The 20,901-nt window shown below is 47.8% G+C and overlaps 1 protein-coding gene across 1 annotated transcript in view; it reads right to left on the bottom strand.

Moving 5' to 3' along the window:
* MYO18B (myosin XVIIIB) overlaps positions 1-20,901 on the bottom strand; it is a 230,162-nt gene that overhangs the window by 20,627 nt on the left and 188,634 nt on the right. The window contains exons 39-41 of the mRNA XM_058532289.1: positions 12,757-12,887; positions 2,526-2,570; positions 1,100-1,237 (exon numbers count right to left, since the gene is read on the bottom strand). Coding sequence (XP_058388272.1) covers positions 1,100-1,237; positions 2,526-2,570; positions 12,757-12,887 — 314 coding nt within the window. The remainder of the gene's footprint in view (positions 1-1,099; positions 1,238-2,525; positions 2,571-12,756; positions 12,888-20,901) is intronic.

Here is a 20,901-nt window from a genome sequence, read left to right as displayed (position 1 = left end):
TAATTAACTCCCCAGCTGCACCCCATTCTTGAAGCCTCCCTTTGATATTTTCGACATCAAATCTTTCAGCCTAACATTATCCATGACATGCGCCAGACATTTGTCATTTGCCGAATATGCCAGAAAGGTTAGCGTGAACTCCCACCTCCTTCTTTTTGCAGAGACGGCCCCCTGCTTCAGAGAAAACACGTTCCAAGTCAGGAAGGGGTTGTCTGGGTTTGCTCCACTAGTCTGTGATTTTTCTTTCTATCTTATCACACTGGTTCTTCTGTTATCACAGAAGCGGTGTGCATTTCATCTTAATTACGCATCTGTTTAATCCATAATTTCTGATTTATGGCCATTAGCTCCTAATTACAAGACAGCCGCCCTTGGAAAGGAAATGCGAATGAGCTGAGAGAAATGGAGCTGAAAAGCAAGAGGCAAGATGGATTTAAGTCCTGCATCTAAGGGTGAATCCCAAGGCCCATTTGTGAGAGCAACCTATTGTTGACAATCCTATAGATTCACGGGAGTCCCATCTCAGGCCATGACTGAATTCGTCTCTCTCTGAAAAATATAAAATCCTGACATTCAAACAAAGCTAAAATCTCTGAGCAAGAGATCATCCAGCCTAACTGTCTTCATACTGACTCACCATTAAAAAACAAAAACGAAAATAAACATCTTTAAGCGAATACGTTTATAAAGAAAAGTTTAAATCCAGAACTATCTATAAATGGACAATAGGTAGGACTTATCTTAGATAGAAGGCAAGTATAGTAAATCCACAGCTATTTTTCAAATATTCTCCATGTACTAGTTAAAATCATTTGGAAAACCACACTTCAGGGAGGGCTGAATTAGATCGTCATCATTTCAACTGTTTGGGGCAGTAAATACAATTATATTTCATGTTTTGCAGATGAGGAATGAAGGCTCAGAGAGGGTAAATGACCTGCCTAAAGTCACACAGCTAGGAAGTGGCAGGGTTACCTCAAACTGGACCGTGCTTGTCCTTGCCTAGGACGGAGGAAATGGAAGACTGGAACAATAACCTTCAAAGTCAGAGAGTCTTTGAGCTATTGGCCTTCCAGAGGCAGCAGGGAGATGCTCTTACCTGGGGCTGAGGTTGTGGCTGCTGATGGCTGACTGTCGAGAGGGTGTCCTCATGGTGTCTGTGGCCAGGGACAGAGTACAACTCAACCAAGACTGCAGACTGCCCTCTGGCTGGGAGCTAATGATGGAGACGTTATCTCTAGAACCAGAATGCAGGGTGCTGTCAACACAATGACAACCACAGTAACAGCAATAACTAGATTCTCACCCCTTAGCATAAGCCAGGCATTGTGCTAAGTGTTGTATGTGCATAACCTCAGCCAACCCTCACAACACAGTCCCTGAGAGGACAACACCATTACACAGATGAAAGTAATGGGATGTGGAAAGGCCAACTTGGGTCTTGGCCAAGGTCATGCAGCTAGTCAGGGAAGAAGTTGGCATGCAAACCCTGGTCTCTCTCATCCCAATGTCCAGGCTACTAACCACTGCTCCTTGGAAGATAAACACTCTACTACAGATGTTGAGGCATCTCCAATTTTGGATTAAAACTTAGCATTGAATTTTGTACCAAATGAGGTGTTCTGGGAATATTTCAAGTGTGAAGGTCTTAACACCTTGCCCACCTTAACTGAAACATTACTGTGGACAGGGCTTTACTTGTATGCCTCCTGATTCTGAAAGCAGCAGAGAGAGAGTGATATGGGTACTTAGTGATTATTTTCTGGTTGATATACTTGCTCAACACTATAAAGATAGATAGATAGATAGATAGATAGATAGATAGATAGATAGATAGATAGATTGATAGGATACTCTGTGCCAGGCACCCTGGGAAGGAGCGGTACACATGAACTCAACAGTGACCCTGTCCTCAAGACCCCATCTTAGCAGAGTTGACATTTATATAAATCACCATAAAATAAAGAGAAAATTATCAACGCTGTAGAAAGGGACAGAGGGTAGGTTCTAAGGAGAATAAGGAAGGAGCCTTGAATTGCTTCTTAGAGTCATAAGGGAAGGCATCGAGTAGCGGCTGTTGAGCTACATCTTGTTTGAAGGTTAGGGCTTGGCCAGGCAGAGCCTGGAGAAAGAAATCTGAGGTGGAAGGTGCTGCATACACACAGGCATGGAGATCGTAAACGGCAGGACACGTATAGTATGGGAAGTAGGAGTCCCAGGTAAGAGTGTACAAGGCTCAAATGTCAGTCTAAAAGGTCTATTCTGAGGAGTGGGGAGCCACTGAAGGTGTGTGAGGGGGACAGTGACACGATAAGTCATGGGCTTCTCTCCGTCTAAAAGAAGTTGGACAATTCAATAATATTCCCAGGCTATATGTTATGACCATGGAGTCAGAGGTCTCGTGGGCACTGCTGATAATTCTCCAAGGAGGTGTGGATGTTCCCTCTGGAGACTGGACCCAGAGAGCCAGGGGCTTCTTCTGGCCTTCAGCGTAAGCTGCTCAGGTCCACTCGGTGTTAACTTACATCTCTTTTCTGCCACCGCCACCACGATCCACCGCCGTCTGGACGCTAGAAGGAGGCACAAGAAAGAGTTTGTTATCTTTGTGCTGCAGGGGGCTGGGGAAGAACACAGTCTTTGATGTTCGATAAATTTCGGTGTGGGTCCGACTTCCAACCTGTGCCGCTGTGTGATCTTAGGCAAGTCACTTGCCTTCTCTGAGCCTCCTGTGCTCATTTATAAAATGTGGCTTATTATTATGGGGCTCTGCCTCCAGAGTTGTAGAGCAGAGTCAATGTGATAACCCTTGTAAAGATCTCGGCGTGGTTCTTGGCAAATAGTGCTAATTAAATGGTAGCAACCATTACTGCTACTCTTGTTTTCATATCACTATTATTAGTAGCATCATTATTGTCAGCATGCAAGGCATTTGCTTTATGTTCTTTGTGAGTGCTAGCATATCAGACATGGGGGCAGGGTGGTCAGCTTCCTAGAGCATTCTGGGAAACTCCGGAACTAATTACAACAGTAGCTATTGCAATTACCATAGTAGTATCAATGAAGCATATTCTTCACAGAGCATCCCTTCATTCAACAACTATGCTGTATACACGACCTCATCCAACCACCCGGCTGTCTCCTTTTTAGGGATGAGGAATCTCACACCCTTGTGAAAGGTCACACAGCTTTGAATCCCAGGTCTGCGTGAGCTATTAAAGCTCGTGCTCTTAACCATTGTGCAATTACCCAGCGTGCGGGTATAGACAGCCAAACGACAAACCTCAGACACCTAAGACCGCATTTTAATCCTGAATCCTCAGGCCAGGACCTCCCAGCTTTATTTTCTGCTGGAATCTGGGCGATTCCTTCCTTGGAAGACCTTGTGGCTTCCTCCGAGGGGTGCATGTGCTGCTCCTTGGGACCTACCCTCAAGGACCTGTCACCCTCGGGGCTTCTATTAACACCTATCTGTCCCCACCAGACTACAGGAGCCCCTCATGGGCCAAGAACACGTCTTCTTCATTTCTTAGCTGCAGGGCTCAGGCCAGACCAGAAGTTCTCTCAGACAAGGCTTGGTGAATCCAATAGAAGACAGGGCTGTAAACTTCAACCGTGGGCCAAATCCAACCTACCAATCTGATTTTATAAATAGAGTTTTACTGGAACACAGCCACATTTGCTCGTTTACATTTTGTCCGTGATGGCTTTTGCTCCACAATGGCAGAGTAGAGTAGTTGCCACAGAGACCATATCGCCCAAAAAGCCTAAAATATTTACTATCTACCCTTTTAAAGAAAAGTTTGCTGACTCTCCAGTAGAGCAAAAGAACCTTTTGTGAATGACCCTGTGAGAGGCAGAATAATGTGCCCCAAAGATGTCAACATCCTAATCCCTAATTCCAACAACCTGGGACTACATTTCCTGACGTGGTAAAAGGGACTCTGCAGATGTGGTGAAGGGAAGGATCTTGAGATGGAGAGGTTATCCTGGATTATCTGGGCGGGCCCCATCTAATGACTGTAAAAGCAGAGAACTTGCCCAGGTTTGGTCAGGAGATATGGCTATGGAAGAGTGGTCAGAGATACAACATCTCTGGCTTTGAAGATGGAAGTGGCCACAAGCCAAGGAATGTTGGTATCCTCTAGAAGAAGTAAAAGGCAAGGAAATGGTTCTCTCCCAGGGTCTTCAGAAGGAATACAGCCCTACTGACACCTTGATTTTAGCCTAGGGAGATCTGTGTGGGACTTCTAACCAACAGAACTGTAAGATAATAAAATCTGCGTTGGTTTAAGCCACTAAATTTGTGATAATTTGCTATGGAGCAATAGAAAATCCCTGAGATAGAATGAAAGTATCTTTTGTGAGTGACCCTAAATGTTCTTAGGATCTATATAAAATTTTGGGATTCCGCTCTTTAGAAAACTATTTAAAAATACTTAAAAAAGAAAAAAACAACTTTGTTAACTGAAGCGGTCAATGTGAGTAACCCAACTCTAACTCTGCTAGAGACCCAAGTCTTTTCTGAGAACATGAGATTAAGAGAAAAGGCGACTGAATCCTGGTGTCCCCACTGTGTGTCCTTGGCCTACTCTCTTCCCTGCTCGAGGTCTCAGGGTCCCCATCTGTGAAATCAAGAGTTTGCACCAAAGAGCCAAGGCCTTGTTGAGCTTGTATGTTTGAAGATTATATGCACTGGAGAGGATGCATTTGGACCCTAAAGCAGGAGTCCTAGGCCTTTTGTGAGAATCTTTCTTGAAGACTATGGAACTTTCACCTCCCCAAATGCACAAACACTGACTCAAATTTTAGTGCAATATCTGAGGGTTCACGCTATCATCCTGACCTCATGCGTGGACACCCCTCCCTCCACCTACTAGTTCACAGACCCAGGTGAAGGACACTGGTTCCAGCTGACCAAAGAAGCTAACAATGTGGTAGGCGAGGCCCCTTGGAAGCAGAGGGGTTTTGAGTGAACAGGGCTACCTCTTCTGAAATGTTCACAGAAAGAAAAAAAGAACTCAGGCCCTTGTAGCCCAAGCCAAAGAGTTCCAAGTGGAGTGGGATTCCTCCTAAAAATTAGAGGGGGGTGAGTTGTCATGGAGCAAGGATCCTCATGCCCACAAGCAGGGTGGATGGGCACACATGGGCTATAGCATGCGTGCCCAGACAACCTAATATCTCCATAATCCTAAGGCAACTGCCTTGAATTCTGCAGGCGACAAGGTCTCTTTCAACTGGGCAGCAAAGCATACTTCCTCACATACTTCATTTGACTGTATGTGATTCATCTGATTGTATGTAAACAATCTTTAATTGAAACAAGCACAGGACAGTCTTTATAGCAGAATATGACTAATCAAGGCACGTGCTGGTGTTAATTCATGACCACTATTCATCCTAACCGCTTCCATGAGTTGAGCCCCAGGGGTGGACTCAGTGTTTAAATTTGCCCCCTTCTGAAAGGGCTCTTTCCCCTCAGACTAGAGACCCATTTACTTGAGATGTCCAGATGGGCGACACATTTTCTCTTTGATCCTCCACATCCACTCCACGCTCTGCACTCGGCTATGTGCCCAGGAGACAGATCTGTATGGACCACATCAATGGGCTCCCTGCCCTGTGGCTTCCCCTTGGACTCAGCCAACAGGGGACTCAGGTGACAACTGGTGGGAATGAAGGAGGAGAGGGAGGCTGGAGCATTTATTCTCTTGGATTTATCTCTACTGCATCTCCTTGTGCTCCCTGCATCCCTCAACCAAAGGCCAAAGCTCCCCCTGCCAGGCAGCCCTCCCTCTCTGCACAAGGATTCAGCAATCACTCTCTCTCCATCCCCTTCAGTCCCAGTGATTATTACTGCTCCCAGGAGTTGCTAGCCCCTGGGAGCTGCACCATCCTTTGTGCAGCATCTTCTCTACACTGTGCCCATGTCTGTGTACACAGTCCCTTTATTAACTTCCTCACTTGGGCTGCGCCTTCTGGTTCTTTCCAGACTCTATTACAACAGCTAACTGCAATGCTGATACTTCCTTAACAGGAAGACCTGGGTTTTCCAGGCCAGCATTTTACCTGACAACCATGCAAGCAGCAGGCATGATCCATCAATGCACTATTAACGTCTGTTATACCCTTTATCACCATGTGGAAAAATGGTGAAGAATCTAAAGAGGGAATCTTTTAAGAACATAAAATTTTCAGCAATCATTATTAGCCCCTCCTAAGCCTGTAGCTCTGGAAGAGAACCAGCCACGAGGAGAAATAAACAGATACAGGTACAAACACACAGAAAATACTCCTGTGTTTTATAGTATCTGTGCACTGCCTGCATCTGCCTATGAACCTATATCACTGAATTTGCACAGAACCTCTGAGGCGGAAGTCAAGGCCCACCAGGCATTCTATTTGTCCACTCATGAGGAAATACCATCCGTACCAAGGGTGGTGTCCAGCCTGGACCACACACTGCCATTTGGGAAGGTCACAACAAAACAGAGTATATTTAAAATAAAGAGGCTGGGTTGAGAAGAGCTTCTGGAAACCACATTACACCCTTATGGTATGAGAACAGGCTGAAGGCACCTCACACCTTTATCCTGAGGTGGTCTAGAGTGGAGGCTTGGGAGTAGGGGGTGCAGAAAGGCTTTCAGGCAGAAACAGGAGGAGTTTTGTTCTGTCTGATCCTGAGAAGCATGAAACCAGATGGGTAGAAGTCATCACCAGTTTAATTTTATAGAAGTCATGGATTATCAGTCCTGGCAGGTCCTTAAGGTTGTGCCCATGGTCCATGGAGTCCTTGAATTCTAGGAGACCTCATGGGCTTCCTAAGAGTCAGGGAGAGGGACATAGGAGGAAGGCCAGGCCCCAAACCTTCCTCTCTCACTCCAATCAGAGGATGGCTGCACTCCATCCTAAGCTAGAATTTCCTACAGGAGTTTGCTTTGATGTAAAGAAAGGGGAATCTACTTAAAGGAGGGAGCTTGAAACCCTCCCTGACTCTTTCACCACATGAAGAAAGAATCTCCTGACTGCAAACTCCATGAGGCATGTCCGTGTCTGCCTGTTCCATGATGTACCTCCTGTCCTGACACGGAAGGTGCTCAATGATGCTGATGGTGGTGATGATGATGATTTTAATCTGTTGAGTGGGCAAGTAGAGGCCCTGGAAAGGCAGATGATCTGTCCATGGTCCTGATCTATTTGGCAGCGCAGCCAGGACTGGAACCCTCATCTTCTGACATGAGGTCAGTGGTTCTTTCTCTCACCTTGGTGCACGTGGCTTTCATAAAAGAACTCGAGCCAAGGATTTGTGGACAGGGGACTGCTGATGAGCAAGATAATTAATTAAACATCTTCTGTTGTATTCCTTTAAGGTCAGTCTTTGCCAGACACTCCGGTCTAACTGCAAACATTGCCTGGGAAGTAACACATGAACGCACTGGCCCCACATCACTGTGACAGACACTTCACCAGAATGACAGGCCAGTTTCTTGATTTCTCTGAGCTCCAGTTTATTCTTCTGTAAACTGGGGATGATAATGGTACCAACCCCAGAGAGTCGTTGTGAGAACAATGTATATAAAACAGGTAGCTTGTGTAGCCTGGCACAGAGTAAGTCCTCAGGAAAGAGTGCCCATCATCACAATTATCCTGATTTCCTGTAATGTCAGAGTGGATAAGGTAGTTTTAAGCTCTCATTCCCCATGAACTCCACTAGCTGGGTATCCAGGCCTTCCAAGCTAAAAGATGCTTAGGAAGCCAGGTGGCCCCTGTGACATCATTTAAAACAGGTGCTATCTTGCACTGGGGCGCTGTGTTGTGACTTGAAATGTGGCATCAACTTTCTTAGAATAATGGAGAAATGCTTTAAGCTGTTCCCTCAGGCCTGGGCATGCCTATTACTCAAGTAGTGGAGAGGGGAAAATTAGAAGAGAAGAGATTCACAAGAAAATAGATGTGGGCAGTTCCAAAGCCTGTCCTACTATATAGCAGGAACCTTTACAGCCTGGCCAGAGCCTTGGCTCCACTAATGAATAAATAAACTCAGAATTATGCCCTCAGTGGCAGGTGCCATCTTTGGTTAGACTTGGATCTTTCTAGTTGTCCTACTGCAAGTTAAGAGGACATATATTGGAAAATGTACAACTTACCCTCAACACAGCAATAGACGACTCCTTTCCAGAGCATCCTTCTCAGATTAGGCCAGCTGGAATTGACACACTCTCAGCTGACCCAGGAGTCAGAGGTCATCCATTGACCTCTCCAAGCTCCCCCCTCCACACTCCCAGCCAAGGCACAGACAGAGCAGCACAGACTCTGGGCCAGGAAGAGATGGAGCTGTCTGTCAGCTGACGCATCCCCCACCTCCATGAGTAATGAGCATGCTCCAGGACGGGGGGAATAGCTTCAAGCATTTCTCCATCAATCTAAGAAGGTTGATGCCACGGTCTAAGGTCCAATGCGGGGCCCTAGAGCAGGACAGCATGTGTTTCAATGCTGCTGCATGGGCCACCTGGCTTTCTGAGCACGTAGCCACCTTTCCAGCCTGGAAGGCCTGTTACACTCGGATCTAATTCCCAACACGGGGAAATGTGACTTTTCATAATTTGGACACGTCTCCCAAAGAACCTCACCTCCAGCTGAAGCATCTCTCTTTCTCTGTCTCCCTCAGGGAACGGGGAGGGGGTTTGAATCCTAATTGAGATATCAGTTTGGAGAAGTACCTCAGACCAATCCCTCAGGCTCCAGTCCAAACCTCTTACCCCAGATGATGAGTCAATTAAGAGGGGAGTGCAGTGTGGAGCTGCCAGCATGGGCAGAGTATAGGCTGGCACCGGGGCCGGAGCTGGGAGCCCTGCTCTGGACAGCAGCTCTACAACTAGCAATGCGTATATTTGTTTTTATCATTGATAACCAATTCAATTGCACTGTGACCAGAGAACATGGTCTGTACAATATTAATTCTCTGAAATGTGTTGAGATTTCTTTGTGGGCAATTTTCACCAGTCTTCCCCCATTCCCGTGAAATTGATGCTCTGTGTAAATTTCAAATCCAAGGTACAAGGCAGCGAGTTAGGACCAAGGCCTGCTGAGAATTAGGAAATGCTTCCTAAGAACCACCATGGGGTCAGGGCTGGCTCCACAGGCTTGCAACCCCTGCCCAGAAAGGCCTGTGCTTGGTTAACATGCTCTTCTGTTGCCGTCTTGAAATTCTTAACAATTTTTGAACACGAAGCCCCATATTTTCATTTCATAGTGGACTCACAAATTATGTAGTGAATCCTGCCTAGGGTTCTGGGGTACTTGAAGGAACTGCAGGACTCAGTGGGCTTCTGTGGGCCATTTCAAGAGGGGAAGAAAGGTGGGAGAGGGGGAAGGAGGAAGAGGGGGACGGCGGGGTGGAGGAGGAGGAAAGGAGAGAGGGGGAGCAGCTTCCCCCTCATTTACCTGACTCGGGCACACTGGTCTCCTCTCACTTCCCGGAACATGCCTTGTTCAGCCCTTACTCGCTTCTCTCCAGATCTCTCCATGACTGGCTCCTTCTTCTCATTCGAGTTCAACTCAGATGTCTTCCTCTATAGAGAGGCCATGTCTACCCACCCTGCTATTCATCACAGCACCGTGTTCTCTGCCTCCCAAACTCCTATTGTAGTCTAGTGTTTTATTTACCAGTCTGCTCACTTTATCCATGAACACACACACACACACACACACACACACACACACACACGCCCCCATCAGAATGCGGGTTCCATGAAGGCAGGGACTATACCCATCCTCTTTCTCCTCTCTATTCCTCAGGAATTCAACAGAACATTAACGTCTTCCTGACTCAGGCAAGTTATTCAATCTCTCTTCATCTGTAAGACGGAGAAAAATGATAACAAGAACAAACACCTAGCACAGTGTCTGGCATGGAACAGGTGCTCAGCAAGAATTGATCAAATGAATGAATGAATGAAACTGATGATGGTTGAGCCCTGACTACGTACAAGGAACTGTGCTATGGGGTCACATTTTTTCACTTACTTCTTATTATTAACCCATCTTACAGATGGAGAGACTGAGGCTCAGAGATATTGAATGACTCGCTGAACGTCATGCAGAAATGAACTGTTGGATCTCTGATTGGAAATCACACTTGTTGAAATGAAAGTGCTGTGTGGACACCAGAAATCCAGACGAGGAAAAAGTGTCAGATGTCCAGCAGAGAAGGAGAGCTAAGGCCCCAGAGATAAAAGATAATGGAAACGCAGACAGAAAGCTAGGGTTCAGGCTGGATTTCCAGGGGCCCAGGGCCTGGAGCTCAGAAAAGCTGGATCAGAATAAGGGGGTGAGCCTGAGGCTTGTCACCTGGAGCGGAGACAGATAAAGGCATCTCCTCTTAGGATGAGGGTGAGGGCAGGGTCCCTTGAAGGCCCAAGAGGATGCCCCATACGCAGAGACTGGAGTGACATCTGTGATCCTCTGCGACCTCACCACCAGGATCTCACTCCTTGGGTGAGGATCTGCTCCTTGCCTCTTGTCATGCCTTCTGCCCAGCCTGTCCCCACACCTCTAAGCATGGACCCTCTGCCTCCTTCCAATTGTGTTATTTTTATAACTTTTATTTATGCAAGTGAAAATAGTTCAAAAGTTTTGCTCATTGGCAAAAATTTAAAAATGCTAGTATATACAGCCATTAATTCCCATAATAATTAAGCGAAGGCTCCCGTGTTGCTACTAATGGAAAAGTCAGCCCAAGCATCAAGCAGCCAATATCGACAATAGGGGTTTGTAATTACGGATGTTAGTTTCGTCGTGACACTAATAAAACTGGGGGAGTGGGCGGCGGACGGGAGATCCTACGTGTAATCACGAACTGGGAAGCAGCTGCAACATCAGTATTTGCCATTTCACTAGCGATTTGGCAGCTGTGCAAATTAGCAGGGAGTGGTAGAAATCCTTCGAATGTGCATAGAAGCCATTTTTGCACAGACTGAAGATGTTTTAGATAAAGCCCTTTATTTAGCGACAAGATTTTAGAGCCCGCTGGGTCTCTGCCTCACGGATGCTGGTCGTGAGTCTGCTCATGGGAAGGTTTGAGACGACGCGCCTCTGAGCAGCTCATGACCAGCCCAGGACTACAGCAAGGAACGAACGTGTTCACATTCTAAAATCAGGTGTTTAAAGTACGTAACTTACATGAGCAAAATCTCCTAAAGAAGGCACTAGTCGAGCTAGGGATGTGTGCGCGCGTTCATTGCAGAAATTTTAGAAAATATAAATAAGCTTGAAGAAAACAAAAATTTAGGTCACCAGCAATGCTCTGCCTCAGTATTAGAATGTTGGTGTGTTTCCTTCCAGTCTGTTTTCTTGACTAGGCATGGTCGGCTCTAACACAGATGCCTGGTTCTTCCCACTGGCTAAACCACAGCCAATTTGCAACCGTCTCCGTTCCCCTTGCTGCCCGTTTCATGTCCATACCTCCCGCCGGTCAGCAGCTGGCCCCTGCCTTCGCCCTGTTAAGAGGGGTGTGACAGGCAAAGGTTGGGTAAGAAACTCAGCAGCCTTAGGGTGCTAACTGGGTGTATGGTGCTAATTTGCTGTGTGACCTTGCTCTTTCTGAGGTCAGGGGTCCTCATGGAAATGGAGAAGGTTGCATTCCATGGTCTGGTGTTTGGTTCTTCTGGCTGCAGCTCCAACCATCCCCCCCAGAGACGAAGATCAACAGGGATTGGTTGCCCACGCAGCCTGCACAGGTGTGCAGGGGCGGCTGGCTGGCCTTGGGAGGAAGCACATTGGAAGCTTAGGTTAAAGCACCTTGCTCCTCATCAAAGCAACGCAAAGAAAACGTCTCTCCCTGCTGCCCAGGCTTTGCTGCAGAGGCTGAGATGGGGATGGGCAGCTGTGATTTCTGGAGAAGTAACATGCCAAGGCTACAAAGGCAGCTCTGGGGAACGGGACACTTAGAGCCATCTGCAGGGGCCACACAGCCTGGGCCCATGTGCCCAGCCAGGACACCTCAAACGCCTTCCAGCTGAGCAGCCCACTCATGGCCTATGGCAGCTTGAGACCTGAGTAGAGACCGTGGGAAGCAGCCTGTCTGTCTCCTGAGGAAGGAGAGATACCCTGACATTGACTTTGAGTGGTCTCGCACATCACCCACCTGTCTCATCTTGCATCCTTGAATCTTGTTGCCTTTGTAAAATTTCTGGCTATTCTGTACAAATATAGCTTACACTCTGATAGCACTTACATGCCCCGGGCACTGTTCTACGTGACAATCACCTATTAACTCATTTAACTCTCCCTAACAACTTTACGAGGTAGGCAATGGGTGGAAATGCCCAGTCTGTAGGTCAAATCCTGGCAATTGGATGTGATTTGTCTGACAGTATTATGTTCACTGTACAGATGAGGGAATCAGGCCCAGACTGGACATGTAACTTGCCCAAGATCACACCCAGGAGTCCACTTTGCAGCCACTCCCTCAGATTGCCTCCCCAACGGCTTGGCAAGCTGGGCTAGGCGGTTTCCACGGTAACAAGGAGCCACTGACACCAGTGGGGAAGCATCCCGTCTCTCCTCACCTGAGCCAGCCAGTCATCCCTCCCATCTCCGAACGCATCTGGGTCTCACAGCAGATGCAGCCCTCAGACCCCCCCAGATCTGAGAGTGGGAGCTCTGTCCACTGAAGACAGCAGCGCTCCCCAGGGTGCAGCCCACCTTCTGTGCCCAGCCCACCTTCTGTGCCCAGCCCACCTGGCCCCTGTAGGTTACCTCTCCGTGTCACTGTCGCTGGACGCCACCTCTTCCAAGGCCGCCTGCAGGTCAGCAATCCGCCTGATGGACGTCTCCAGGTCCGTCTGGAGGGTCTGCCTCACTGCTGCGAGCTCCTCCACGTACTTCTCCTGGAGACAGAGACCACAGGCACACGTTGGCCTCGGGCAAGAACCCCACTCACCCGTGAGTTCTCTGGGGGAGACACCCCTGGCTGAGCCTCGTGTTCACGGAGCACCTGTTACATGGTGGGTACCTCGTGAGGGGCTCTCTCTGCAGATGGGCTCCCTGGACCCTCAGAGAGATGCTCTGAATTTTACAGAGGAAATGGATGCCTGGGGGCCTCCAGGTCATGGCCACGGACAGATCTTACTCATCCACGCTGGTGGTGCTGAATCCAGTCTGCCCGACCCCAGAGCCACGCTCTGAACTCGCACCACCAGCTGCCTCGTGCAGAGTGGGCACCCGTACACCTTGGATGGATGAGTAAATGCACGAACCAATTCATGTTTCCCAGAACAGTCACAGAGGCTGGTTCCGGAAACTGAGTCTACCCCAGGGATGGATCTGGAGTGGGAGGTTGGGGGGGAGGGCAGAACAAGAATGGTTCCCTTTCAACTCTGTCACCCCGACTCCCCCAACGACTCCTGTCCTCAAAGGCGGCAAAGGCAAAGATAGACAACCCAGCAAGGCTCCCTGCAGAGCAGGCAAACACCACTGGCATTTACTGAGACCTTTCTGTGCCCAGCACTGTGTTGAGTGTTTAGTGAGCACTGTGCTGAGCATCTAGTGGGGTAGAGGCCAAGGATACTGGCAGCATCCTACAATGCACTGGACAGCCCCCACCATAAAGAATTACCTCGCCCAAGTGTCAACAGAGCCCAGTCTGAGAAACCCTAAGTTAAACCTGGAATCCTGTCTTCAGGGAAATAATCCTACAGGGAATCAATCAAAAGGCAGGGCAAGGCTCTGTTCCCGAGGATGCTTGGAGCAGTGCTATTGATGACACCGAGAACCTGAAAGCTGCCTCATCACCCAACAATCGGGTACGGCTGGGGACATCACAGCCTGTCACTTTGATGCTGTTAGGCAGACATTAACATTAGAAATAAGGATTGTGGCAAAGTGGAATGCTTCTGTGAAATCCTGTTAAGCAAATGGAATAGAACAGAGAACTATCATGCCCATATCTATATGCAAATGACACACACACACCTGGAAAAACACTTGGAGAGTTGAGAATATTTATGGATGGCGGTGAAGAGGGGATTGGCTAGGATTTGTCTTTTAAGCTGTTCTAATTACGTAAAGTTTATTTTTTGACTGTGGTTTTAAGGAACATATATATACCAAATGATGAGAGTGTGAAAGGGTGAAAATGTAAGGATTTAGGGTCAGACCTAAGTGCAATTCTCAGCTCCTCATTTAACTCAGTCGCTGTGTGGCCTTGAACAGTTCACAGCCCTTCTCTGAGCCTGGGATCGGTTCTCTTTATTTTTCATAGATGGGGAAACTGAGGCCAGCGAAGTCACTCAGGGCAATAAGGAGCAGAGCCCGGATGCGAACCCTGGTCTGTCCTGCTCCCAGGCCAGCAATCTTTCTGGGGTACATGTGCACACCTTAATGAAAGCCAGTGAAAGCCAGGGATGCTTCCCATTATAGGGACATACTCAGCTTTCCTTGGCAGACTCACTTGTCCATTCACGGTATTGTAAGTCTGTGCCTTTCAACTGATTTTGAGTCTTTTCCAATTCGAGAGAGAGAAGGCAAAGACTGAGAAAGCCCCAAGGCCAAGCTGAGCTGATGAGAGAAGGGGCGGCGTGGAGAGAGGCAGTGGTGGGTGTACAGGGGGCTGGCAGAGCCTTGTAGCTGACTGGAGCTGCCAGCTGTGAAATCCCCATCTTGGTGCTGACAAGGTGAAAGACGAGCCGAGGCAGGGGCCCCCCTGGGCAGGAGGCCAGTGGGCTGTCAGAGGAAATAACACACACCACAGGATGGCGACGGGGTGCTCGCCCCAGGACGCCAGCATGTCAGCTCGTAAAGCCACCTGGAAAAGGGCTGGGTGCAAAATCCCAGCGTCTTACAGGAGCATTTGCCAGGCTCAGCTCCCTCCTAGTGGGCGGGGAGGACGGCATCACTGGAACCGGCCACCTTCTCTGGGGAGATGCGACACCTGTGTCTTCATAGGACACGAAGATGCTATCCGAAGTCCACGTCTGGGCCATCTTGGGCATGTGGTGAATGTTCATTTTAGGAACGTGGAAACTAAAGACCAGAGCAGCACAATGACCTCTCTGAGGTCACACGGCTGGGAGACCACAAAGCTGAGACGGGCATCCAGGACTGGGTCTCAGGAGAGAGAGCTCTTTGGGCCACAGGTGGTGAGAGTTGAGAAAAGAGCACAGACGTCCCCTGCCAGTTGTGCCTGGGTGAACTCTGCCTGTGTCAGTGTCATGCAGAGGGAGCAGCTAGGACCTGAAGTCTCAACCCTCATGGAGCCTCCTGGGTGGAGGACAGGGATGGGACAGGTGCTGTGTCTCAGGGCTGGGAGGCTCTGGGCTGGGACTAAGCACGTGGGCAGAGGAAATGGGGACCTGAGACGGCTAAATCCATAATATCATGAAAGTGGAAGTAGGTTCTGGAGCCAAGATGCCTGAGTTCGAATTTCAGCTCTACTGCTCACTGGCTGTGTGACCTTCAGCAAGTTACTCAACCTTTCTGACCTCCATAGGTACAAAGGGGGCAGTAGGAGCCCCTCCTTCACAGGGCTGTTGGCCAATGGTGGCATTACTGTCATTTAATTCCCAGAGGGAATGAAAAGCAATTGGGTGGGTGGCCCCATGTCACTGAGGAGGTTTGCCAAGGTCACACAGGGAATAAGGAGACTGAAATGCAGGACTCTGGTCCAAAACTTTTTCACTCTCCTGCAGAGGAAAGACATGAGGGGAAAGAAAGGACAGCATACGGGATGAGTTAGCTGGACAGAGCAAGGAGAGCTGAGAGCAAGGAAACCACAGATGGATGAGGGTGCGCGGACCAAGGACGGGGTTTAGGGGACCCACCACTGCGTCCCACGCTCCACTGTGCTCCCTTGCCCTCCACGCCCCATCCTCCATCTGCCAGGGAACTCGCATCAGTGGGAATACTCCAAGAAGACAGATTTGGGAAATTGAGAGTCTGTGTAATCAGCAATCAGCAAGCCTTTCCTGCTTCAACTTGAAAACCAAACAGAGTCTGTTGATTGCAGAGACCAAGTCATTAGGCGAAATGAAGGCAGTGCCCCAGTCTGCCTGGGGCCGACAAAACAAGGCCGCAGCCAGAGACCGCTTGAGACATGGAGGGGGTGCACAAGAAGAAGGGGGCACGAGGGAGGCACCCCATCTCAGGCCCGGGAGTCGGGCCTCCTTCCACCCTCCGTGACATCTGACTAACGATGCTCAGGATTGGATTAGGACTGCTACACGCAGACGGGGTGTGTTTTGAGGCCAGGTATGAGCCTGGTCTTCTCTGTTATTATCCCTCTTTGGAGACTTGGAGCATGAAGAAGATGAGAAAAAAATAGGATATGAAACTATTTAGATAGTAAGATGCATATAGCAGAAACCCACTAATAAATATACCATATGCCCATATTAATCTATAGCTAGAATATAGTGATATACACATTGTAAGAGACACACAACATACTAATATAGATATTACACATTATATATATATTCATATACCACTCATTCACTCATTCAATAAACATTTATTGAGCACCTACCATGTAGCAGCACTGATCTAGGCACAGGTGATATAGACAGATCAAGTCCTAACTTCCAGGAAGCTGACATTCTTGGAGCGACCTGATCCATCTGTATTCTCTGTGTCTAGAACACAGCAGGCACTCGATATATATTCTGGGATTGAATGAATGGTGTTATTGCATGACTCTAGGTGGTGAATGAAGGAGGGGCAATGGTATTGCACACACTCACTAATGCACACATAATATACACCATGCATGCAGAAATAAACACAATAGTATAGTATGTAGGCTTGTTAGCCTCCCCAGCACTGCTTAAGAGAATCATTGACCCTCGTTAAACCCCAAGCTACCTGCCCTGGAGCATGTCCCACAGGGCTGCCCTGTGGGGAGCAGTTCATATGATAATTACTGGCTGCAATTAAACATCTCCTCTTATGATGTTCCATTAGAGGCTAATATTTAAAACCATTTTTTGTTTTCTCTGCTCAGGGCATCTCAGTCTTCAGAGGACACTCTCCTGTCTGCAAACACACAGCACTCTCATATGTCAGCCTCTGCACCTCTGGAGGTCGTCTCTCTAACCTTTCAAGATGCCCCCCAAGACCTCTGAAAGTTAATTTCACGTAGTTTATATTATAGCTCAAACTATCTCAAAACACCCCTGGAAACTTGATGAAAATCGATCTTGTTATTTTCTTCTGATGCTGTAAAGATAAATAGAAACTTCATGTTACAGAGCTTGGTGCTAAAAAAAAATTATACACACACACATATAATTATGTATATGTGTGAATGTGTGTGCACATGTGCATATATAGACACACACAAATATTCCTAGTCTGACATATACCACATACATAATGAATACTTGTTGAATTAATTAATAAATGGATATATTTATTCATATTTCTCACATGGGCAGACACTCTGCTAAATGTTTGAAATACCTTATCTCACGTAATCTTTATAAGAACCCTCAGGGTCAAAGATGATATAAACACATAGCCAGTAACTTGAGAATATTACAACAGAGTAGTGAAAGAGTTATTATCTCTGTGTGGTGAGATACAGGTGATTTTTATTTTCCATTTTATATTTTTCCAGATAGTCTACAAAGAATATGAATTACTTTTATTATCAGAAAGTTAAACAACATAGGACTTTATTTCTCTCTACTGTACAAAGAACAGGCCCCTGCTCCCCCTGCTCGGTGTCTCTCGCAGCAGCCTCGTTATCCCCATTTATAGAGGAGCAGGCTGAGCCTCTGCAAGGGTAAGCCACTTGCCCAAGCACGTGTACCAGAACATGCCAATCTAGAGTTAGACCCAGGTCTCGACCGCAGCACACAACTGCCCCTTTGCCGCTGACTACTCCTGCTTCATTCAAGGATATCTGTGTCTCCCGAAGTGGGAGGAGTCTTCCTCAAAAGAGAAATTATGAGGAACTGCCATTGTTTCATTCCAATTGGCCAAGGTCACTTGCCTGGGAGAAACAAGGTTGGGGGAAAATAACAGCCCTGTGAATTGTGTCCTGGCGAGAGCTCCAAGGCCATATCGGCAATGGAGCAAGCACTAGCAGGGTTCAGTCTCATTTGGGAAAAGGGAAGAGCTGGGGTGCCCATTGGAAAACCCGAAAGTATGCATCAGATTCTCTTATTGAAGACTGAAAAGAGCCCAACCTCCAGCAGCAAGAGGGACTGGGGAGAAGGGTCATCCATCACTGCACAAGGTCCTTTCTTCATAAGCATCCTGCAAACTAATTGTCTCCTTCTATTTTTATGATGTGGTAATAGACACAGAGAGACTCATCCAAGATCCCGAAGTCACACAGCTAGAAAGTGACAGACGGATTCAAGCTCAGGCCTGCCCATTTCCAGAGGGTCAGTAATACTTGGAAATTCCCTCCATCCTTTTCTTCACCCACGGCAGGTACGGCTAATGGATCAGACCCAGACGATCTGGGGCCAGAGTCCATTCTCTGAACCACGAAGCTCTGTGCTTCATCCCTGTGCTCCATCTACCAGCATCGGCCGGAACTCCCAACTCTGCCACACTTTAAATGACCTCAGTCCTTCTGGAGGCGCCTCGTGAATCCCCTAAGAAGATGTTTATATGAGCTGGTTAGTTTGCACGGGGGAGGAGGGTTCTCTGTGGAACTGAGCAAAACTGAGACCCATCACTTATGGAGAGACCCTGGTGGGTGGGGATGGGGGAGATGCAAACTGCTAAGAACATGGGAGCAGCAGGGGAAACACAGGCTTTGGAACAGGAAGACCCCGAAGCACCTGTGTGAATTTTGAAGCATTACCAATCCTCTCCTCCTCTCAGTTCCTCTTCTCTTAACACGACAGCATTATTCCCTGATAAAAGGTTGTCGTGAGGAACAAACACAATCATGTAAAACTGCGTGCATCTGGTATACCTAACACAGTGGCACATACTTGATACATAATAAATGCTCCCATTTCCTTCTTTCTAAGTAAAGACTCTGAAAATATGACACCGGCAGGTATTGTAGAGCGAGGACAGCCTCATTTTTCAGAAAACGAAGCCTACGAACCTAATGCTTTTTTGTTGAAGCCGCAAGGATTTAATACAATGCCTCGAAGGAGCCTGTATCCGTCAGGAAAATAGAAATCACTCTAGATCATTCAACCAAAGGAATTTAATACAGGGAATTGGTTATCCAGGTGATGGAAAAGATGAGAAGTCAAAAGAGATCAGCAGGAGAAGGAAGGCGCTGCCTACGTAGGGCTGGAAGGAAAAGCAGAGAAGTTGGGCCATCCAATGGGAGTGAAAGTGCCCCCAGGGAGGATGGGAGTCCCTAATGGGATCTGGAATTCCAGAGGCTCAGCTGCTGCTAGAGATGCCCCTCAAGGCGGTGCAAGGGAGGGAGAAATACCCTGGCTTCTCTCGTCCTCCTGTCTTTCAACTGTCCATCACTGCCTCTCATTGGCTGAACCCACCAGGAGGCAAACTAGGAAACACAGTTTCCTTCAATTTAGAGCAGAGCAGATAAGGGGCAGGAATGGATCTGAGGGCAAACAGGAGAATTACTGGTACAGAGCACAAAATCACCTGGGCTCACCCAGGCTCCATCCAGGGGACTGGAGTGACACATCTACAAGCCAAGGAACATCAAAGATTGCCTGCAAACCACCAGAAGCTCGGAGCAACGCAGGGAACAGCTCCTTCTCTAGTGCCTTCAGAGGAGTGTGGCCCTGCCGACACCTTGATTTCAGACTTCTGTCCTCCAGAACAATAAGACAGTAAATTTCTGTTTTTCCAAGCCACCTAGTTTATGGTCCCTTGTTACGGCAGCCCTGGCACACTAGTATAACACCATGTGATCTTTTATTTTTCTTTTAAACACCACTATTTTTCTTTTCTGGTTCTAATAGGGTTCACTATAGAGAAGTTAGAAAATAAAGAAAGTGGAAAAAAAAAACAATAAAAATCTCCCTTAAGTCTGTGACTCGGAGACAACCTCTCTGAATGATGTTGGTGTATTTACATCCTGTGTTCATTTCTGCATGTGTATATAGACACGTCTATTTGACACACATACAGGTAACACGGTTTTATATTAAAGGCAGAATGAAGTTAGCCATGCAGATGAGCAGGAGACCCTGGAACCCCTACCCAACCCCTCCAGTGTGCCCTGCTAGGATTCTCCAGTCTCTTAAGGCAGAAGAGCTCGGGGCTCCAGATGCCTGCTCACATTCTTTCCTTTCCTTTCTCATTTTTCAAGCTGACTGTTTTAAAATGCCCCCAGCTAGCGCCTGAAGGCCTTTCTAGTTTTCTGGAAAGTTAACATTTTAGGCAGTTTGGGCTGCTCAAAATCTAGATGATAAAGATTTGGCCTGCGGAAAGTTGAAGATGTGCGTTATTTGCTATGCGCATTCACACATCACATATACGTCTGTGGGCACACACACCATCTACCATCAGAGCAGGAAGCCACTTGGCCAAGGATGCTGGGCCACTGGGTGGCAGAGGCAGAACTAGAACCCGGGCCTTTCCTACCCGGGTCATCTCCCTGTTAGAAGTGCACTCCTCTTTCATTCTCCGTTTCATCCACATTGGAGAAGCCATTTTTGCCTAAACACTGGCTCCAGCTACTTGAGCAACAAGGGTGCCACGGACTGGGGCTCCAATGGTGAGGAGGGGGCTCTGTACTTGATTCTTGGGGTCCCAAGTTCCCCAAAACGAGTAGGGAGTGGTGGAGGGCACAGACTCCTCGAGCAGGCAAAAGCCCCTTACACACAGAAGGGGATGTGGCCGAGGCTCTCTCCGGCCAGTGGGATGGAAACAGCCAAGGGAAGGTGATCAGGCTTCCAGGCACCGTATGCAACTCTGCCATGAGTCTGAGTCACAAGGTTTGCAAATAAAATT

The sequence above is a fragment of the Diceros bicornis genome, chromosome 35, assembly GCF_020826845.1.
Source record: "Diceros bicornis minor isolate mBicDic1 chromosome 35, mDicBic1.mat.cur, whole genome shotgun sequence".
In the NCBI taxonomy this organism is placed as follows: Eukaryota; Metazoa; Chordata; class Mammalia; order Perissodactyla; family Rhinocerotidae; genus Diceros; species Diceros bicornis.
Note: the sequence above shows the minus strand (reverse complement) of the source record. Positions and strands in the feature narration are given on the sequence as shown.